The sequence below is a fragment of the Ictidomys tridecemlineatus genome, chromosome 5 (genome assembly GCF_052094955.1).
Source record: "Ictidomys tridecemlineatus isolate mIctTri1 chromosome 5, mIctTri1.hap1, whole genome shotgun sequence".
In the NCBI taxonomy this organism is placed as follows: domain Eukaryota; kingdom Metazoa; phylum Chordata; class Mammalia; order Rodentia; family Sciuridae; genus Ictidomys; species Ictidomys tridecemlineatus.
Window position 1 is genome coordinate 30,936,105 of NC_135481.1, and position 22,651 is coordinate 30,958,755.

Consider the following 22,651-nt stretch of genomic DNA (forward strand, 5'->3'; position numbering starts at 1 on the left):
GCAAGATCCTGTCTCAAAATAAAATTAAAGGCCTGTGGACTTACCTCAGTGATAGAAAGCTTGCCTAGCATGTGAAAAGCCCTAGGTTCTATCCCCAGTATCAAAAAATTTTTAATTAATTAAAATGTACTTTAGTAAGCAATGCTTATGCCTTTGTTTTGTTTTTTTGCAGCACCAGGGATTGAACCCAGGGGCACTCTACCATTGAGCTATTTTTCCAGCCCTTTTTATTTATTTTTTTGTCTTGAGACAGGGTCTTCCTAAATTGCTGAGGCTGCCCTCCAACTTTCAATCCTACTGCCTCAGCTTCCCAAGTCACTGGTATTACATACAGGTGTGCACCACTGCACCTAGTTTACACTTTCTTTAGGCAATTCCATATTAACAGATTTTAACCAGCATATAAGAAGTTTGAATTTAGGCAGACCTCTGCTTCTCATCTGCAGATAAGTATGTCTAAAAATCTTAAAAGATGTTTTTCTCTAACAAGTGTGGTGACTCTTGCCTATAATCCCCCAAATTTAGGAAGCTGAGGCAGGAAGATTGCAAGGTTTGAGATGAGCCTCAGCAATTTAGTGAGACCCTTAGCAACAGAATGAGAAGCTGTCTCAAAATAAAAAATAAAAAAGGACTAGAGATGGGGGCACTGGGGAAGCAGCTCACGGTGGAACGCTGGCCTGAAGCATATAAGGCCCTGTGTTTGGCTGAGGAACACCACCAAAAAAAAAGGACAGGGGATGTAGCTCAGTGGTAGAGTATCCTGGGTTTAATCCCCAACACAAAAATACATAAATAAAAAAAAATGTTTCTCTCATGGCCAGAGTAATTCATCCATTTGTGGACAAGCAGATGAACTTCCAAATGCAAAAGGACAGTTTTTCAAAAACTAGGTCTAAAACTTGATAAAAAATATTTTCAGCATAATTTCACTGGTGGGGAAAAACATGACTTATCAACATTAACTACAACATTAAAATTATCTCTTAAGTAACAACCAAAACAAATTATATTAGTCATGCTATTCTAGGGAAAAAAAGGTAACTTCAAATAAGAGAAATTTTGTTATAAGTTAATTTCAATGAGTCAAGGCAATTTGACCACCAGAGAGTAAAATAAAAATCTGAATATTAAGAATAGCTTCTTACAGTTAGTAAATCTATAGACACCCCTTTGCTACTATTATGTGAGAGCAAAATCATTCCTAAGATGAAACCAGGGCTGGGGATGTAGCTACATGGTAGAGCACTTGCCTAGCATGCTTAAGGCCTTGGGTATAATCCCCAGCAGGAAGAGAAAGGAGAAAAAAGTGGAAACCAATACAACATACTTCCTCTTTCTTAATATGACCTCTACATTCTTTGCCTGTTTCTAGTACAATTAAAAATGAAACCATTTTCTCCATCAACACCTATGCTAGTCTTCATTTACATTGCCTCCCTCCTCCATCACTACCCATGGCTTCAACAAATGAAAGGTCAACAACACCTATTCAACAAATCAAGAACAGAACATAATTTAAAATTAAAGGGTTATAGAAGTGATCAGTATTAATGTTATAAGCTGAGATCTAATTTAACACATGAGTAAACTCAATTCTTCCACTTCCACCTGACCTGCCAATAATTTATTAAAACAGAAAGCAGATTATGAGTCTATATATTGCTATAAACTTGTACTAATCCAAGGTAAAATAAAAGTGCATGCATATGGGAATGCACATGTATATACATACATATATATTTAAAAATAATAAAACATATCTTTAGTTTGCTTTTTCTATCAATATAAGAGTTGGAACTTGACGTTGTATGTGATCTAAATTCTGTTGTTAGGCTAGGGATGCAGCTTATTGGTACAGCACCTGCTTAGTATGACTGAGGACCTGGATTCAATCCCCAGGACCACAAGGTGAAAAATAAAAAGAGGCGGCAGAAAGGAAAAGAAATATCATTGTTATTAAAACCTTTAGGGGAAATCCATCATTCCATTATGCAAAAACAGCAAATAAAAATGCAAAAATAAAAGGTACCTGCTGTTGCTTGAAATCAGGTCTTTTTTTGATCAGATTATAAACAGACACATATTTCATATATAGAACATAAGCCCTTTCCTCATCACGATCTAATCTGCATTCTTCTGCTGCCTTGAAGATCTTCAGGGCGCTATGTACATAACTTAAAATTAAGAGGAAAAATAATTAAAATACTTGACATTTGGGGAAAAAATTATAGGTCATATAAATTCACAGATAACCTTGATAGAGTAAATTTCATGATTTAGGTTGAACTACTTCAATTGGTACATAGTTAGATATGTTTGGATATAACCAACTTAAACCACTTCCTCTGGGGTAAGGGTGATCTCAGATATAAGTCAGACACTGCCAGAAAGGAATGACCCATTTTAGGTCCTATTTCAAAAATCCTTCTGTCCTTCAGCTTTGAGAAAGCTTAAAAGTGGCTTTATATTTCCCACTGTTTCCTATTAGAAAGTTACATACAGGAGTTAAATAGAACTGCTTTCCTTGTCATCCATCAATACCACCAAATTAGCCCCTAAGAAATAATTCACAATCCCTCTTAATCTTCCCCAAAAAGGTTATCTTAAAAAAAAAAAAATTAAAAAAAAAAAAGCCCATTTTTGTCTTGGTAACATTTAGAAATTTCAGTTCATTTTGGGATTTTTCTTTCCTGATCTTTTTTTAAGCGTTTGTAATTTTTGATGTTTTGTTTTCTTCCCATCTTCAATTTATTTCCCTTAAAAAAATGACTCATTAAGATGTCCCTGTGCATTCATAGGTTTCCATGGACATCTATTTATTGGTCCATTTGAGATCATACATATCAATATTGAGACCCTCCTATGTATCTTGTCATGAAGCACCTATTTTCCCCCTTAATTTATAAAGTCTGCTTTCCCAAAATATGGGGAATATGGTGTCTAAGTCCACTTTGCTTTTGAAAAACTCATTTTTGATTCTATAATAATGTGGTTACTTATTTATCTCTTAATCTCCTTTGTTGGTCAAAATAAATTCAGAATAAAAGTTCTGTTTTTGTCTTCTGTCCCTTAATAGAGATATAACCAACTGGTTTACAATTTTATTGATATATTATTTTTAGCAAAATTATATTTCCAGTAAATACTGAAATAACCAGATGACTATTATATTTTATTCAGGCCAGATTCTGTAATCTCTATCAAGAAGGCATCATCTCTAGCCCTGCCTCTGCAGGTAGATGGATCCTCAAAAACAAAAATACATAGAATAAATCATTAAGTTAAAAGCCAAGGTTGAACTGACACAAGATAATACCTTACTGAATAGTGAACAAAAACTACCTATTACTTCTCTTTTGATCAAAGAAAGATTATGCTAGCACCATAACTCACAAGTGTAATAACAAGAATAAACACCATTTTTACAATGTTTTATGAAAAGACAATGGTTTATAAAACCCTCAATATTCTTTGTCTCTTAAACATATGATCTACTATACATACTGTCCAGAAAGCAGTTATTATGCATATAAGCAGAACATATACATAATCTGTGAAGATAAAGTTAAGAACTTCTCTAAAGTCTTACTGTATTCATGTGATGGTATTATTTTTCAAATAAACTTTAAATTGACTATTCATCTAACTTGAATAAGGAAATGAACTAAAATTAACATGATTCAATCAAACTAGCAGAGGATACATACCTCTTAGTGCTTATTTTCTCTGGTTTAACTTCTGTCTTCTTATTGAGGTCTTTTAGTGAAGAACTGAGGTAGAGTTCCTTAGGAACTGAAGCTACAGCAGGCATGATGAATAATCGTTACTTATCCACTTTTACAATGGGTGGTGTATTTAATGAAAAATAGTTGTTTCCTGAAACAAAACAAATAATTCCACTAATTTTCCCCACTTACAATAAAGCAAAAGAGCAGTTAAAAAACTCTTGGGCTGGGTGTATAGCTCAGTAGTAGACACTTGCCTAGCATGGGCAAGGTCTTAGGTTCTTACCTATGTATAAGTAAGCAAACAAAACAAATCAACAAAAAGCTTCTAAACTGTATTCTTTGCAAACAGAGTTAATTTTAAATGATCTTGAATATCTATTTGGGGAGTTCAAAAACATAAGATATAAATAAATAATTTTATTTTCAAATTTTCATTAAATGAATTATTTGTATCATTTTGCATTATTAGGAAATTTAGCTATTAAATTAACCAGCAGTAAGAAGAATAAGAGCTTTTCAGTTTCTTCTATTAAGACTACATTAAGGTAGAGGAAATTTTCATCCAGAAATACTTTTTTCTCACTGATAATATCAGGTTATAAAAAAAAAAAAAAAAGCAAGTTGTAGGCAAGGCCATATTATACAGAGCTAGGAAAAAAAGAACATGTTTATTTCTACCAGAAAACATTAATGTACTCTAGTTTACTTTGTAAAGGTCTTTGATGTTTTGTGACATTTTTTTGTTTCCTTGTATGCTCTGGCAAATTCTGAACAGGAAGATAGAGTAGGTAGTAAAAAATGAAGATAAGAGGAAGAATGGCTAGGTATGTATCAATTTATCAATTAAGTTGTGATATGTGTGTACGCAGAGCAGGTATACTTGCAGATAGGGCAGATCAGGGGAGCTCGCCAAATGGAGATTCTTGGCAAGACCGTATGTGTCACCAAACAAAAACTTCAAGGACCCAAATAACTTTATACAAAAATTAATGTTAAAGATAAAGCATAAGCAGCAATATAATACAATATACTATGATATCAAACTATGGAGTTATAAATAACGTACTATAAGTACAAATAACGTAATATAAGAAAAATTAAGAGAAAAAATTAAGTATGACTACAGACTACAGAGATCTTGGAAGTGATCACAAAAGAGAAAGCAGTTGACATACTGATGATAGAAAGCTTCCAATAGAGGTAAGGAACAATATGAGGAAAGAGTTAAGAAAGTAAAACATATCTTTAGAAATTAGCTGTTACAGAGAATGAACAAGATCTACTATGCAGCAAAACCTGAAAAAATAGTCTGGAAACAGATTTTTTTAAAAAGACCTTGAATGTCACACTGAAGCATTTGCTTTGTTCTTTGAAGGTAATGAAGAGCCACAAAAAGATCTTGAAGAAAGTTATGCTATCCAAATTAACAAAGAGTACAAAATTAGGCTTAAGAGACTGGAAATAGGAAAAACACTAGTTATCTATTACAATGATCCTAGGCAAAGATGACGAAGGTCATAACTAGGGGAGCTGAGATGTAATGAGAGGCGACAGATACAAGAAATACTGCAAAGGTATAATGACAGAACTTGGCAAAATGATTAGACATAAGGAAGAAAAAAAGTACAGGGATAACATTATGATGTCACCAAGGGTTTTGGCAAGAGCTTCTAGGAGAAAAATTATACTTTTTAAGCTGCCTTTTCTGTCCTTATTTGATTTTTTAGAAGAGTTCAACAATGTTCTCCAAAGTCCAAAGAAAACCAGTTGCTTCTATTTTTATTTACAAAATTGTGTATTGTTGAGAGCCACAGCCAAAGGGGCCCCAGCAAACTTCCAGCTGCCAGCAAGCTTCAGACTGCCCCAGCAACATCTAGCTGATTGGCTCCTCTGCGGTGATGTTCATTGGGCTGTTTCCCTGCCCTTCAGACTGCCAGCTGATGATTGGCTCACAGCTGCCCCAGCAACATCTAGCTGATTGGCTCCTCCACGGAGCTGCTCATTGGGTGACTTCTTTGGCTCTGCCCACGCAACCCAGCCAATCAGCCTCAAGAGGAGGAGGATTGTGGGAGGAAAAGGCTGGGGTTGGGGGGAGAGGCTTGTGGAAGCCGGTGGTGGCAGTTGGGCTCTGAGGGTTTTTCCCTGGAGCTGTTTTGTTTGGCGTTTGTAGTTCTAAAAATAAAGTTAGTTTCTTTTTGACAAGTGGCTCCTGATTTGTGCCAAGCCAGACTTCGGCATTTGGTGGCTCGCACGGGGAGCAACTGAGGGTAAGTAAACTGCTCGCCCCTGAGGGCAGGGCGAGAGGATGGGGAGCCATTCTAAGTCTCCTCTTTTGTTTTGCTTCGTTTTTGTTTTAACTTTCCTGTCCCTGGAGATGAGTAAGAGGGAAGAAAAACCACTCACATCTGAGGAAAAACTATTTGCGTTTGAGGAACAGATAGGGAGAAAGGACGGATACATATGTCAGGAGGATAGAAAGGCTGTTATAATGATTTTGTGTGGTTCCCTTTTTATTGGATTCTGTCTCGGTTTTATTTGCTGTTATCTTGCTGGGTTGTATTATAGTAGAAATACGGGATCAGCAATTAGTAAAAAACAAACCGAAAGACTGTTAAGTAAATTGTTAAAGGAAGGAAGCTTCCCAGTAAAATCAAGAGCAGTCAGGGCATACGTTGATATAATACAAGAATATAGCCCATGGCTTTTTAAGGAGGAGTTGTTAGATATATCACAATGGAACCATCATGGTGAAGATTTAAAAAGAATAGAAAAGAACAGCCCAGGGACTCTGCCAGTTGGCACATTGACATTGTGGACGTACATATCTGATTTGCTTAGTCCAAAGCCTTCAGTTCAGACAGAGGTAGAGGAAGAAGAAGACATATTGATTCAAGTAGAAGAGGAAGTCTCTCAAGTTAGTCAGAAAGAGGAAAAGATTCAAGTGAAAGAGAAGGTCTTTCGAGATAGTGAGACAGAGGAAGAAAGTTTAGAGCAGAAAAATCTATCAGGGGAAAAGTTAAAACAGGAGACTGCTAATAAGACCCTTTTATTAGAGAGCGTAAGTGTCCAACCAACAGCACCGCCTCTACAGGAGACTGCTACTAATAGCATTCTATCACCAGAGGGCGTAAGTGTTCAACCAACAGCGCCACCTCTACTAGAGACTGCTACTAACAGCACTCTATCACCAGAGGGCATAAGTGTCCAATCAACAGCACCACCTCCATATGCTAAGAGACTCCCAACCCCCGCAGTTGATAGTTGGGATCCTGAGACAGGATCTCAAGTATGCCCTGTATTTGAGGTAGGAGGGCAGCGAACTTACCAGGGTTTAAATTTCAAATCAGTGAAGGAGCTAAAAGAGGCTGTAGCAACCTATGGTCCTCAAGCACCCTTCACTGTAAGCTTGGTCGAATCCATTACCAACTTAAGCATGACGCCAGCAGATTGGGCTAGTTTGTGTAAAGCTGTGCTAAATGGAGGACAATACCTGTTATGGAAGGTTGCCAATGAGGAATTTTGCAAAGAGACGGCTAGTCGAAATGCAGCAGCTGGTTATCCTCAGAGAAATCTAGATATGTTGTTAGGAAAGGGACCTTATGAGGATCGGCAGCAACAACTTGCATATGATCCTGGTGTATATTTACAAATTGCTGTAGATGCAGTTAGGGCATGGAAGACTTTACAAGAACATGGAGGTTTACAAGGTCAATTATCTAAGATAATACAAGGAGCTAATGAACCTTATGCTGAATTTGTAGATAGGCTTATTCAAACAGCTACCAGAGTTTTTGGGAATACAGAACAAGCAATGCCATTTATAAAACAACTGGCTTATGACCAAGCGAATCGTTGGTGTAGAGATATCATTAGACCATGGAAACAGGAAGATTTAAACACATATATTAAATTATGTAGAGACATTAATGAACAAGGGCAAATTGTGGCAGCTGCAGTAAAACAAGCTTTAGATGCCAGAGACATTAATGAACAAGGGCAAATTGTGGCAGCTGCAGTAAAACAGGCTTTAGATGCCAGAGACATTAATGAACAAGGGCAAATTGTGGCAGCTGCAGTAAAACAGGTTTTAGATGCCAGAGACATTAATGAACAAGGGCAAATTGTGGCAGCTGCAGTAAAACAGGCTTTAGATGCCAGGCCAAGAACATGCTACAATTGTCAACAAACAGGACATTTTAAAAGGAATTGCCCCATAGGAGGAGGGTTTAACAAAACTAGGTATCAAACAAGTAGAATACCGGGTATTTGCCCACGATGCCGTAGAGGGAGACATTGGGCTAATGAATGCCGTTCTCAAACCACCATAGAGGGTACTCCATTATATTGGGCTAATGAATACCGTCCTCAAACCACCATAGAGGGTACTCCATTATCAAAAAACGAACAAGGACAGGGTGTTTATCCACAATATCGTGGACAAAGGCATCGGGCTCCGTTGCCAAAAAATGGACAGGGGGCCCCAATGCTCCGGGGCCCCAAACCACAAATATACGGAGCACTGGAGGAACCCAGCAACCCCATCAAGGTAGTGCCCAGCACATCAGATCCCTCATCAGACAAACCAGAGGGAGCGCAGGGTTGGACATCTGCGCCTCCACCAAATCAGTACTAACTCCAGAGATGGGAGTTCAAATCATTCCCACAGGGGTAAAAGGACCTCTTCCCAAAGGAACAGTAGGCTTATTATTGGGACGCAGCTCTTCTACTCTAAAAGGACTTTTGATAAGTCCTGGGGTAATTGATTCCAATTATGAAGGTGAAATAAAAATTATAGCCAGTTCTCCAAAGGGTATATCAGTAATTTCACCAGGAGATAGAATAGCACAGTTACTAATAATACCAAGCCTACATGATAAATTTTCCAGTCATGTTGTAGAAAGAGGTTCCAAGGGATTAGGCTCCACAGGTGTAGATTGGGCTATGCTTTCTTTAAATTTAGATTCTCGCCCCATGCTAAAACTAAATATTCAAGGACATGAATTTAATGGGCTACTGGATACAGGTGCAGACCTTAGCATCATCTCTCGTCAAGAATGGCCAAAACATTGGCCATTACAACAAGCCACTCAATCGCTTCGAGGCCTAGGAGTGGCGACTAATCCCGATAGAAGTGCAATGCTATTAGATTGGAAGGATCCTGAAGGATGTGAAGGAACTATACAGCCATATGTATTGGATCATCTTCCCGTAAATTTATGGGGACGAGATGTCTTAGATCAATTAGGTTTGACATTAACAAATAATATCAATCAAAATGCACCCACTATTATGGCTAGACAAGGTTTTAGGAAAGGAAAAAGATTAGAAAGACAAGAACAATGTATAGCAGCACCAATACAAATAGATCAAGGAACAGACAGACATGGGTTGGATTTTCACAAAGGGCCACTGAGACAATAAAAATTACATGGAAATCAGAAAGACCAGTATGGGTTCCTCAGTGGCCCTTGACTAAAGAAAAGACACAAGTAGCCCATGATCTGGTCAAACAACAATTAGCGGAAGGACATATACAACCTTCTGTATCTCCCCATAATACTCCCATTTTTGTCATCAAAAAGAAATCTGGTAAATGGAGATTACTGCAAGATTTAAGAGCCATTAACAATGAAATGGTCATTATGGGACCTGCTCAATCGGGGATTCCTCAATTGTCTGCTTTGCCAAAAACCTGGTATGTTTTAGTTATAGATATTAAAGATTGTTTTTTTTCAATTCCAATTCATCCTGAGGATAGTCCACGTTTTGCATTTACTATCCCTGCACTAAATCATGAAGGTCCTGATCAGAGATATGAATGGAAAGTACTCCCTCAAGGGATGGCTAACAGCCCAACTATGTGTCAAATTTATGTTAACAAAGTAATCCAGCCACTTAGAAATCAAAATCCTGAACTACAAATATTTCACTATATGGATGATGTGTTATTGGCACACAAAGCTAAAAACACATTGCTAGAATGTTATGCCACACTTACAAACTTATTAAAAAATTATAATCTAGAGATAGCAATAGATAAAGTACAATTAAATTTTCCAATTAATTATTTAGGAGTTCTATTATCCTCAACCATGGTCCGTCCACCAAAAATTCAAATACGAGTAGATCAACTCAAATCACTTAATGACTTTCAAAAGTTATTAGGAGACATAAATTGGATAAGGCCTTATCTAGGTATTCCAACAGGAGAATTGGGACCTTTATTTGATATCCTAAAAGGTCCATCAGATCCAAATTCACCCCGAATGTTAACGCCTGAAGCAAGAAAGGCATTAAAAATCATTGAAACATATATGGAAAATATGCATTTGGATAGAATTGATATAAGTTTGCCTTTATTATTTATTGTACTACCAACAAAAAATATTCCTACAGGAGTATTTTGGCAAGAAGGTCCATTATTATGGATACATTTATCTTATTCTCCTAACACTATTCTTACTAGATATCCTGAGGCTGTAGGACAATTAATACTCAAAGGAATAAAAACAGCAAAGGCAGTGTTTGGAATTTCTCCCCATAAAATTATTACTCCATATACTATGAATCAAATTGATGAATTAGCTAATGAGTTAAATACTTGGGCAATAATAATGTGCAAATCTAATGTTTCATTTGATAACCACTTACCATCTAATCCTTTATTGTCTTTTTGGTCATTGCATCCTGTAATTTTTCCAAAAATGACAAGAAAAACACCTATCATGAATGCTCCAAATATATTCACTGATGGGTCAAATAATGGTACAGCAGCAATAGTTACACCTGATCAAACTTTTACATTTTTAGTACCCAAACAATCAGCTCAAAAAGTAGAGCTTAATGCAGTATTACAAACTTTTATGATGTTTAAAGATTCTGTATTTAATTTATTTTCTGATAGCCAGTATATAGTTAATGCTATAGTATCCCTTGAAGATGCTGGTAGAATTTCCCCTTCTTCTACTGTTTTCTCTTTGTTTTCCACTATACAAAGTTTAATCTGGGACAGAAAAGATCCATTCTTTATAGGACATATCAGGGCACATACAGGATTGCCTGGAGCCCTTAGTTTAGGCAATGATTTAGCAGATAAAACTACACGTGACATACATATTTTCTCTGTACTAGAAGAAGCTATAAATTTTCATGAAAGATTCCATGTCAATGCTAATACTTTACAAAAGCGTTTTAAAATAACTAAGGAACAAGCTAGACAAATAATAAAACAATGTCAAAATTGTGTGACCTTTTTACCACAAGTTAATCTTGGAGTCAATCCTAGAGGATTGATGCCTAACCATATTTGGCAGATGGACGTCACACACTTGCCAGAATTTGGAAAATTAAAATATTTGCATGTTACAGTTGATACTTCTTCTGGATTTTTGATGGGCTCCCTTCATGCCGGCGAAAAAACTAAAGATGTTATAGCTCATTGCTTACAAAATTTTGCCACTGTGGGCATTCCAAAACAGTTAAAAACAGATAATGCCCCTGGTTATACGTCTACTTCTTTTAAACAATTTTGCTCATCATTTGGCATTACTCATATAACAGGAATCCCATACAATCCACAGGGACAAGGCATAGTTGAAAGAGCTCATCAAACTATTAAAATGTACTTATTAAAGCAAAAAGATGGAATTGGGAAGGGGTATATATTCCCCAAAGATAAACTTAAAATAACGCTTTTTACTCTAAACTTTTTAAATTTGGATTCATCAGGACTTAGTGCTGCAGAAAGGCATATGTGTCCAAAAAATGTACATAAGCCCAAGGTACTTTGGAAAGATATTCTAACAGGACAATGGAAAGGTCCTGACCCAGTAATTGTCTGGAATCGGGGGTCTGTTTGTGTGTTTCCACAGGAAGAACAGCAGCCGATTTGGATTCCAGAGAGATTAACCAAGGTTCTGACCCAGAACAGCAGCCGATTTGGATTCCAGAGAGATTAACCAAGGTTCTGACCCAGTGATTGTCTGGAGTCGGGGGCCTGTTTGTGTGTTTCCACAGGGAGAACAGCAGCTGATTTGGATTCCGGAGAGATTAACTAAAATCCTGACCCAGTGATTGTCTGGAGTCGGGGGTCTGTTTTTGTGTTTCCACAGAGAGAACAGCAGCCGATTTGGATTCCAGAGAGATTAACTAAAGCGATTTCTACAGACCAAAAAGAAGATGATTTAGCTCAAATCCATAATAGCTGATATCCAAAACTCCAATTTGGCTATCCTTACATCTGCGACAGAACCAGGATGCTTTTTTCAATATCTATTTTATTATTGCCCTTTCCCATATCATGAAGTTCTATTTTATTTTTTTGAGCTCATACAGACCTAGGTTAATGTTTTGCTGATCAGTTCTATTTTTTTTTGACTATAGAGTTTTTAAACATTGCAATAGAGATTTTACCTGTAAAAAGTTATAAGGCCTTTACTATTGTGTTATGTGTTGTATGTATTATATTATGTGTGCACACTTGTGTTTTGTGTTATATGTTTGAATGTACGTATGTCCAATGTACGTATTTCTATATATCATATATGATGAGCGCTCATGAAAAGATGGATCCAAATATTTTTTTTTTTTTATTCACGTGATTTAAATGGTTTAATTTAAATTGGGTAAATAACTGTTAAGAATTGTTTTAATATGTAAACAAAAAAGGAGGTTAACAGATCTGTTTGTTTACTCTCACCTTTCGTTTTCATTATATTTAATAATTCTCTTCACTATAATGTAAATTGTTAAGAAAATTGTTTTCTTTTAGTGCCTTCTGAAATGTTACCTAATTTTTTCTTTAGCCATTATTGCCAGAATTTCTATCTTCAGATGAAGATAATATAAATTGTTAAGAAAATTGTTTTCTTTTAGTGTCTTCTGGAATGTTACCTAATTTTTTCTTTAGCCATTATTGCCAGAATTTCTATCTTCATCCCAGTGCCGATGAAGATAATATAAATTGTTAAGAAAATTGTTTTCTTTTAGTGTCTTCTGGAATGTTACCTAATTTTTTCTTTAGTCATTATTGCCAGAATTCCTATCTTCATCCCTGGGCCGGTGAAGACAAAGATAAAACTAATCTACAGTTTCTGCAATAGCCATCACTGAACTGCTTACAGAACTTGCACTGAACTGCTTACAGAACTATGTGTCACTTGTATGCATTGTGAACTATCTGTTGGTGCAGCGACTTGTGGTAGTGTTAGGGTATTTTTGCTGATGATTTCATCGGTGGTACAATTTTCCCAAAAGGAGCCGTCAATTGACTTGGTATATCTTCCTCCCTTCTGCTTGTCATGATCATTCAGCTAAAATTTGAGGGTCAACAGAGGTGAGGCAAAGAACCTCACCCCCCCCCCGCTGAGACCTCTCCACAGGTGTGGCTGTATACTGGACCGGTAGTCAATGACGGGTAAGATCCAATCACAATGGTACCAACCTAAGACAGGAGGCTGACGCCCTGAGGTCAGCTCATCCGAAGACGGGTAAGGACCATATGTATTGGACAACCTAAGGCAGGCACGGTCCATAAGCCACATGCTTGTTGTTTAAACAGAGAGGGGGAGATGTTGAGAGCCACAGCCAAAGGGGCCCCAGCAAACTTCCAGCTGCCAGCAAGCTTCAGACTGCCCCAGCAACATCTAGCTGATTGGCTCCTCTGCGGTGATGTTCATTGGGCTGTTTCCCTGCCCTTCAGACTGCCAGCTGATGATTGGCTCACAGCTGCCCCAGCAACATCTAGCTGATTGGCTCCTCCACGGAGCTGCTCATTGGGTGACTTCTTTGGCTCTGCCCACGCAACCCAGCCAATCAGCCTCAAGAGGAGGAGGATTGTGGGAGGAAAAGGCTGGGGTTGGGGGGAGAGGCTTGTGGAAGCCGGTGGTGGCAGTTGGGCTCTGAGGGTTTTTCCCTGGAGCTGTTTTGTTTGGCGTTTGTAGTTCTAAAAATAAAGTTAGTTTCTTTTTGACAAGTGGCTCCTGATTTGTGCCAAGCCAGACTTCGGCAGTGTATGTTATACCATGGAATTACGATGCTGGTGTTAAAAAATACTTCCAGCATTGTTTTAATTGCTCTTTCACTTCCACAAGCACATGTTAATGCAGAAGTCAAACAGAGGGTAAGGTTTTTTTTTTCCTTAATCAAATGAGAAAGCAAAGAAACATATCCAACCTAAACATAATTATTATGTTTTTTTTATGTCATCTGCATTTTGCCATTAAAGAAAACTCAATATGAACTGACATAAATAAATCAATGCCAAAATAACTAAATGAATTTCCTTATTTTGGTTGCAACAGTTTAAAACAAAGAAAAAAGCAGTAGCAACAATGGCAAGCCAACTGATTCCTATTCAAGAATACATGTTCATTAGCTACGGATGTTAATTTATGGACTCTGTTTGGATCTAGAACAAACTAAATATAATAATAGAACCCAGTAACACTATGTTATGCTTCAAAAAATCACAAATTTAAACAAAATAAGCATATATAAGAAAAAATTCTTTTAAAAACAAAAAATATTAGAGATGAACTCCAGCGTTAGTCTAAAAGCAAGATCCTGACAACACTGAATCTTTCCACAGACAGATGGTAAATTAGATGACTTGAACCACAAAATGATGATTAAAAAGTCTTCTCTAAAAAAACATAAAAGTGAAAATTGAGGTTCACAGTCACTAAATTGGTCCTGATATCCTAACTGGGGCTTTACAACAGCCACTGTCAAAGTCTCAGTAACAATAAGAGTTTTGTCTTTCTTGGTCACCCACCATCTCTCCCCATATCTGCTCTTCAGACAGTTGTACTTGGTACTCAGTACTGTATCTTCTATATTCTGAGACTCTGGCTATCTCTTAAATCTCATATAATCCACTCCACACTCTTCAATGCAAAATGACACAGAGAACTAAGTACTGATGAAATAACATTTTACAATAATTATGAAGTATTAAGAAGAGTCAATCCTCTCTCAAGATTTAATTACTGCTAGGACTGTGGCTCAGTGGCAGAGCGCTTGCCTAGCATGCATGAGGCACTGAATTCGATCCTCAGAACCACATCACAATAAACAAATAAAATAAAGGCATTCTGTCCAACTACAACTACCAAAAAAAAAAAGATTTAATTACTGCTAAAACTTCTGCCATTTTCTAAGCATATACTATGTCTAGCAATGTGCTAAATGCTTGAAGGCAGTGTTTTTAAAATCCATGACATCAACTCAGGTGCAGTGACTCACACCTGTAATCCCAGCTACTCAGGAAGCTGAGGCAGAAGGATTGCCAAGTTCAAGGCCAGCCTTAGCAACTTAACAAGACTCTCAGCAACAACTTAATAAGAGCCTGTCTCAAAATAAAAAGTAAAAAGGGCTGGGATGTAGCTCAATGGTAAAAAGCATCTCTGGATTCTATCCTTGGTACCCCCAACCACAAAATACTTTATAAAGTATCTGGCCTCATGACATTGCAATTAGCATTTTAAAAATATGCAAAATAGAAAATATAGGAGTATGGCACACATAGTGAAAGGTGCTGATACCTTTAAGAGGTAGGGCCTAGTGGGCACTTCCCTTGGAAGGTATGAGGCATGAGGGACTTGTAGGACCCCAGTGAGTCCCCAGTGTACCTCTCTGGCTCCCTGTCTCACCATGTGATCTCTCCCTCTCATACCCACTCCCAACATGTCATCCACCATAATGTGATGCAGTTAGGGAGGCCTCTGCAAGGGCCAGTGCTATGCTATTTGGACTTTTTACTGCAAAACTGTGAGCTGAACAAACCTCTCTTCTTTATAAAGTATCTGGCCTCACATGTCTAATTATAGTAACAGAAAACAAACTGATACAATGTATATAAACATATGTATACAATACTGGATTAAAATATAAAATGTATTTCTTACTAGAGGTTATAATTTTTTAGAACATTCTAATCTCTCTCATTACAGTAATGCTACTTCAAATGTCATCCAAAGACCAATGGAAAAGTATTTGTTAACACTCCTGATAAAATAGGAAGCTTGTTATAGAATGTACATCAATTAAGCACATTGACCTTTTTATAGTAGCAAGACTTTCTCACCATAGAAAACAGTGCATTGACTTACATTATAGGGTAGGCTTTTATCTTGACATTGAAGGAAAGGACTTTAAATGATTCAGACTGGCTACTTTGAATAGCACTACTCTAGGGGAAATAGAGAATAGGCCTTCAGATTACATATTTCTTTGTCTAGTTGCCAAGAACAAATTAATACTCATTAATAAGTCACAAATTAATTGTTACACCATACATTTGACTCTAGTCACTGGAAAGTCATGAGGTGAGGAAAATTCAGTATAACTAGAAAAGATAAAGCTGCTTCCAATTCAGAATGTACACTCTCATCTTTCATGCTGGCCTTTCTTCCTTCAAAAGCCATCTTAAGTTTCACTTCTCTGTCCCTGAAGGTTCCAGCTCCTGGAGTTCACTGTTTGGTCTGACTCCTAAACTGCTTGTTATCTGTATTGTTCCTTCAGTGTGGTATTTGGACCAAAGGACAAGTATGCGGACATGAGGCAGAGACAGAAACTGGCCCCAAAGATAAGATTTAACTAAGAACAGAGTGAGAAAAGAGGGCATTTCAAAAGAGAAACACCATGAACAAAGATACAAAATCAGAAATTAGAACAGGAGGGGCTGGGATGTGGCTCAAGCGGTAGCGCGATCACCAGGCATGCATGCGGCCCAGGTTCGATCCTCAGCAGCACATACAAACAACGATGTTGTGTCCGCAGAAAAAACTAAAAAATAAATATTAAAATTCTCTCTCTTAAAAAAAAAAAAAAAAAAAAAGATGGCTGGATGCCAAGGACAAAGCCCTGTCTTTCCTCTCCAATCTCAAACCCCAAGTGCCAATATGATTCCACTTAATGTGAACATGGAAAAATAAACTTAAAAAAAAAAAAGAAAGAAATTAGAACAGGAGAAAAATGAGGTATACTGTAGAAATTATTGAGAAATAATCAATTGGATCAAGGGAATCCATTGATGTCTTTGTATCCCTGGCACCTACCTAGGTAGTCCTCACCGTCAACACTTAATAACTGTTAGGTAACAATAATAATTAAATTATATTAGATAAGGAGATAGTAACATTGTGAAGGACTTTTGAAGCCATCCAAAATTGTTTAACTCAGCAGGCAATAAACGCCAGTTCTTGATGAAAAAAATATTCTCAGTGTGGTCAAATCGGAGATTATGCAAGTTGTATTCAAAACAGACAGGAACAAGGATACTATGGAAAAGAACAGCTAGAAGACTACTGCAGGAAAAAAAAGACAAAAAGGCAGAAACACGCTTTGGTAGAATACTGATTAAAATGAGTATTGTTTTGCTTATAGACAGATAAGCTCAATATCTCCCTCCCTCTCCCCCGCTCCTTTTTTCCTCCCCTGTGAAATGTGAAGAAGGTAATGTTGTAAACAAAAATGAATAATACTGTAGGTTAAAAACTGATCCGTTTATAGCAGCATTTCTCAACCTAATAAAATTGACACTTTAAACCAGATAAAACTGTTGTGGGAGGTTGCTCTGTAGAGTGTAAGATGTTGGTAGCATCCCTCCTCTTCCCATTAAAGCCAATACCCAAAAGTCTCTGGACACTGCCAAACATCCCCTGAGGTACATTACTCCCAAGAAAGAACCACTGATTTACAGGAAAGTACATAATGATAAAGAAAATGGTGTCTAAAGAAAGATGGCTTGACACAGGTATAAATATGTAATTAATTACAAAGCAGTTGAAAGACCAGACATTAAATCTATGTATCAACTATTAAGGCACTAATGTTAATTTTTATAATCCCAATTATTTGGGAAATGTTGAAGTAGTGACACTGAAATGAAGCTATCTAGGATTTGGTTTAGAACAATTCTATTTTCTTCATTTTTTGTGTAGTATATTTTAAAACTTCTTTAGTACTTTTAAAAACATGGACATCAGCTGAGTGGACATGGTGGTGCATTCCTGTAGTCCCAGCTATTCAGAAGGCTTAGGCAGGAGGATCATTTGAACCCAGGGGTGGAAGCAACCTTGGCAACATAGCAAGATCCTCATCTCAAAAAAAAAAAAAAAGAATAAAATAATAAAAGAATAAATACATTTTTAAAAAACAAATAAAAAGACATCATATGTAGTAGTAACAAAAATCAGGAGAATAAATCATCAAGGAAATGAGCTGTTTCTATTCAGCTGACAATTTACTTGAAGGATCCAGAACTGGTGAGTCTAAAGGAAAAAATATTCAGAAAAAAAAGCAGGAGTCATTACAATGAAGGAAAATCAGGAAAGTGCAGTATCATGGAAACCAAGGAAAGACAATTCCAAGAAAGTTTTACAGAGTTCTTAAAATACTAAGGGGGGAAAAATAAGAGTGAAATAATTATCCCTAGGTCTAATCACAAACAACATAAACAAATTTAAATATAGTAAACATTTATACATTATGGTAAACATTACTATACACGAGGTGCAATGTTGAGCGATACAAAGAATACAAAAATATATACATATATACCGTAGAGTTTCTACCCCTTACTATGAAAGACAAGTAAATAATGGTAATGCTTAGTGCCAAAATAAAGGAACTAGCAAACCAACTCAAAATCTGTTTAGGGACCATTCCTAGAAACAAAAGATTTTCTAAATTAGATGTCTGGCTACACTTAAAACTTTAATCCATTTCTTTTATCTTCTCCTTCATTATTTGCCCATTTTTTTTTATTTAATTGTGTGTTTTTTTCTGGAAGAGGAGGTTACTGGGAATTGAACCCAGGTGCACCCTACCGCTGAATTACACCCCTAGCCTTATTAATTTTATTTTGAAACAGAGTCTAAATTGCCCAGGATGGCTTCAAACTTGCAGTCCTCCTGCCTCAGCCTCCCAAGTAGCTGAGATTACAGGTGTTTGCCACTATGCCCTGCTGCCCAATTTTTAAAAATAGCTGCAAAGTAGGTAAGTAGGGAACCATACCAAAAAAAGGAGTGGGGGAGAACAAAAGAAAGGAAAGAAAATGATATGGCTGTTAGTCCTAGCTATACATTAAAATCACCTTGAGAACTTTTAAAAAATATTGAGGCCCAGATCCTACCCCTCAACAGTTAAGTCAGAATCTTCAGGGAGGGGCTCTACACATAGATATTATAAAAAAGCTCCCCGGGTGAATTCTAATGTTCAGCCAAGACTAAGAACCATGAACATAAAGAAAAGATAGCAACAAATATTTCTAGAAGCAATATAGATTGGAAATATATATTTCCAACGATAGGAAATCAGCATCTTAAATCATATACTCTCCAACCTAATAAAAGAATGAAATCCTTTTCATTTAAAGATTCTGTATTGAGAAATTAAAAATAAGAGCTCCAGGAGTCCTATGCCTATAACTTTTTTCAGACTGAATTATTTTGAAAATAGTATTACAATATGTAACAATTTCATTTCACTATAATAGAAAGACATGTATATTTGCTCATTATTGGTGTGTTCCAGAGAGTTCAGTCTTACAAAAAACTAAAGTGTACTGTGTTAGTCAAGAAATGAGACTTAGATAACATTGACTTAATTCACTGTATATTAGTACTGTTTCACTTGAATTAGAATGATTTTAAGTACAGATTTCCTAATACGTTTAATATAAAATTTTACCATTTACCACTAATACATTTAATACTAAGGGAATGTTGTAGGTCTTAGTTTTATTTTCCATTCATTAATCGCATGTTGTTTAGCAAATTCCTTAAATTCCCCTAACCCACACACCACAACATTTCCAGTTTACTTGTATCTGCAAAATGAAATAAAAACAATCTCTCTGCTTCTATAGGATTGCCATCTGTATTGAGTTAAAATATATATAGAAAATTTTCTCTGAAAATTTTTAATATGCCATAAAGATATAAAGCACTATGATGAAAGAAATTAAAAGTGTACCTTATTCTTCATTGACTATAGAAATCTAAAGTCCAATACAACCTTGTCATCAAAATTACAGTGAGCTAAATAAAGATGGCCACAAATTCTTTGGTATTTTTTGCTTCAAAAGGTAGGAATCTGGCTGTGGGTATAACTTAGTAGTATAGTGCTTGCCTATTAAGTGCAATGCCCTGGGTTCCCCAGCAACACCAAGGAAAAAAAAAAAAAGGCAGGCATGTGGGGAGTCTATCTTCTGATGGGGACACAGCTCTTTGGTTGCTTTAACTAGTAGAGTATATTGGAAATACTGCTGTGACAATTTCTAGGTCCAGGCTTTTAAGATATGAGCAGCTTATTCTTCCTGTGTCTTCAAACATGTATTCTTGGACTCTAGCAATCATGCTGTAAGAGGTTCAAAACACACTAAGAAGTTATGTGTAGGCACACCAGTTGAACTCCCAACCAACATCAATTGCCTCCATGTGAGTGAGCCAGTAATCCAGTTGAGATTTCAGGTTAACTCCAACCCTAGCAACTTATTTGACTACAGATTCATTAAACCCTAAGTGAGAATAACCTAAGGCCAGTCAGCCACAAAAAACATGAGAGATACTAAATTGTAGTTTTAAGCTACTGTTTTTGAGTGACTTATGATGCAGCAAAAGACAACTGGAATAATAGTGAAACTTCTTCCTTTTTTTACTGAAACAGGGTCTCATTTTTTTGTCCAGGGTGGCCTTGAATCTTGTAGCTAGAACATAAAATACATTTTTTTCAAATGTTTCCTTAATTATATTTAATTTTATTAGCAACTAATATTTGAATGGGCTCTTTTCCTTTGACTTCTACAAAAATGACTGCATTTTCATATAGAAAACCACATAATAAAGTCAAATGCTAGATATTTTATTTAAAAAATTTGATAGGCTGACTTTATTTTTCAAGTATCTTGCTTTAAGAAGTCATTTTGGTTCTTTCCCACTATGTACACATCAATAAACAAATGCCCATGATAATTAATGAAGTTCAAGTAAATATATTTTAAAATGTTTTTCAAAGCACCTTTAAAATATTTTTGTTTTTCTTATGCAGTTTTCCCAAATAAAATACATGTCCATGTAAAATTCTATTAATGACAGATGTGTGGCAGGATTCTTACTAATTTTAAAGATACACGTAATGTGTCACAAGAAGAGGAATACATTATTTCACGCAGCCATACCAGTTCGATAAAAATATACAACAACTACCATCACCTTATTGTAATGATGAGAAACTATCATGAATGACACTCAACAGTGAATCTTAAACAGACTCGGATGAAATGAAAAATTTGCTTACACTGCAAAGCCGCAGAACAAGTCTACAACAGGAACACTTCTTGACAATTATCACTTGGCATCTTTAATGCAGAGCAAGATATATACAGAAATAAGGATGCTCTGCAGCTTCAAAAAAAAAAGAGTAAACCTTCTCTAGTAGACATCTCTTTGATCTGAAACCCTTAAAGCACTTAACAAATATTAAATTCCTGAGGCTCTACAACACCTGAGAGTCAGGTAAATATTTTGTGAGTGATTAAGTGACTTATTCAAGGTCACAAGGATAAACTGGAGGAAATAAACCCAGGAGTGTAGTCTGCAGCTTTATGGATAAATACATAACTGCAATCCAGGATTCTAATAATTTCCTCGGTACAGTAGAGGTGAAATTAACTTGTCCGTGACACAATCTAGGATATTAGGTATATTTTCTAAAGAAATCTTTCTGCTAGAGGAAGTCAGTTTTAACTCTGATTAGCTTATTAAACTCATGCTTTCACTTCACTAAAACCAAGTGTGGCTGGGGCACAGGAAGAATTTGTAAACTGTCAGGGGTTGTAGTAAGGCCTGGGATTGTAGATACACAGAAAAAAAAAATCAGAAAACGGAGTAATGAGTAAAGAGGTCAAAATTGGATCTTAGTGTCCATGCGAAAGAAGAAATGGTCAAGGCCACCTTCTGAGACCGGAAAACCACACGAAACTTTCTGGGCAACCTAGGTGGGCAGCTGGAAATGTTAGAGGTTGGGCCTTTCCTCTACCAGCCAGTTCTTGGGGTCGTCCCATCTCCGCGGGCAGGGCTAATCTCCCTGGTGACCAACAGCTAGTGGAAGGGTAGAAGGTTCACCGAGGACGAATCCCCATGAAACAAAGGCCAGAGACCTGACCTGCACTCACCGTAGCGCCGGGCGTACTTCACGAACGCCGGCCTCCCTGCCACAGGCCCATCTCCCAACAAACCGAGGAGAACTAGCCTTCGCTATCCCGACGGAAACCAGCCCAGCTCATCCCCTTTTCCCGATTTGCATTGCGTGGCGACGCGTCGCGTCCCTAAACGTCACGGTGGGGCGGAGCTTAGCGTGCGTGGCCGTGGCTCCTCCCTTCCCCCCGCCCCGCCTCTGCCAGTGAGGCCCGCGCTGGAGAGCGCGGAAGCACTCCAGACTTTCTGGGTCATGAACGTCAGCGGATGCCCTCAACAGCATCGGCACACCCCGTTTCCAGGAATTCGCCCTAATGTCACTTCTCATCTTGGGTCTTGCCGCGAACGAAGCTGTGTTCTTGCATCTTTACGAATTTTTCTCAGTTTGAAAATTAGAAAAAAAATAGAAAGGGGGATTTGAATCACCCGATATTTTGGCTAAACATTCCCGAAGCCAAGCTGTGATGGGAGAAGAACAGGCTTGATCCTAAAACACTGTCATGTACGCACTTAAGTCACTTAAATGCCCAGTCTTAAAAAAACAAAAGAGTTCTTAACTTTCTGACCGAGATAACTGCAGAAAAAGGTGATTGGATCCTCCGATTATCTGTTAACATAAAGTTGCTTGAAATGGACCCGCTGGCAGTGGTCACTAAGTTCCCCAGCCAGGTGTCCCAAGATGGGAAATCTGGAAGAAGTCTACTAAATGTCTTTAGTGAAACC

General features: G+C 37.1%; 1 protein-coding gene across 2 annotated transcripts in view; it reads right to left on the minus strand.

Annotated features, from left to right (window-relative positions):
- Usp8 (ubiquitin specific peptidase 8) overlaps positions 1–22,063 on the minus strand; it is a 65,841-nt gene extending 43,778 nt beyond the window's left edge. For both annotated transcript variants that reach the window (XM_005316561.5, XM_078049628.1), the window contains exons 1-3: positions 21,907–22,063; positions 3,708–3,876; positions 2,030–2,174 (exon numbers count right to left, since the gene is read on the minus strand). In XM_005316561.5, the coding sequence (XP_005316618.1) occupies positions 2,030–2,174; positions 3,708–3,811 (249 nt within the window). In that variant the 5' untranslated portion in view covers positions 3,812–3,876; positions 21,907–22,063. The remainder of the gene's footprint in view (positions 1–2,029; positions 2,175–3,707; positions 3,877–21,906) is intronic.
- Positions 22,064–22,651: the final 588 nt, after the last annotated feature.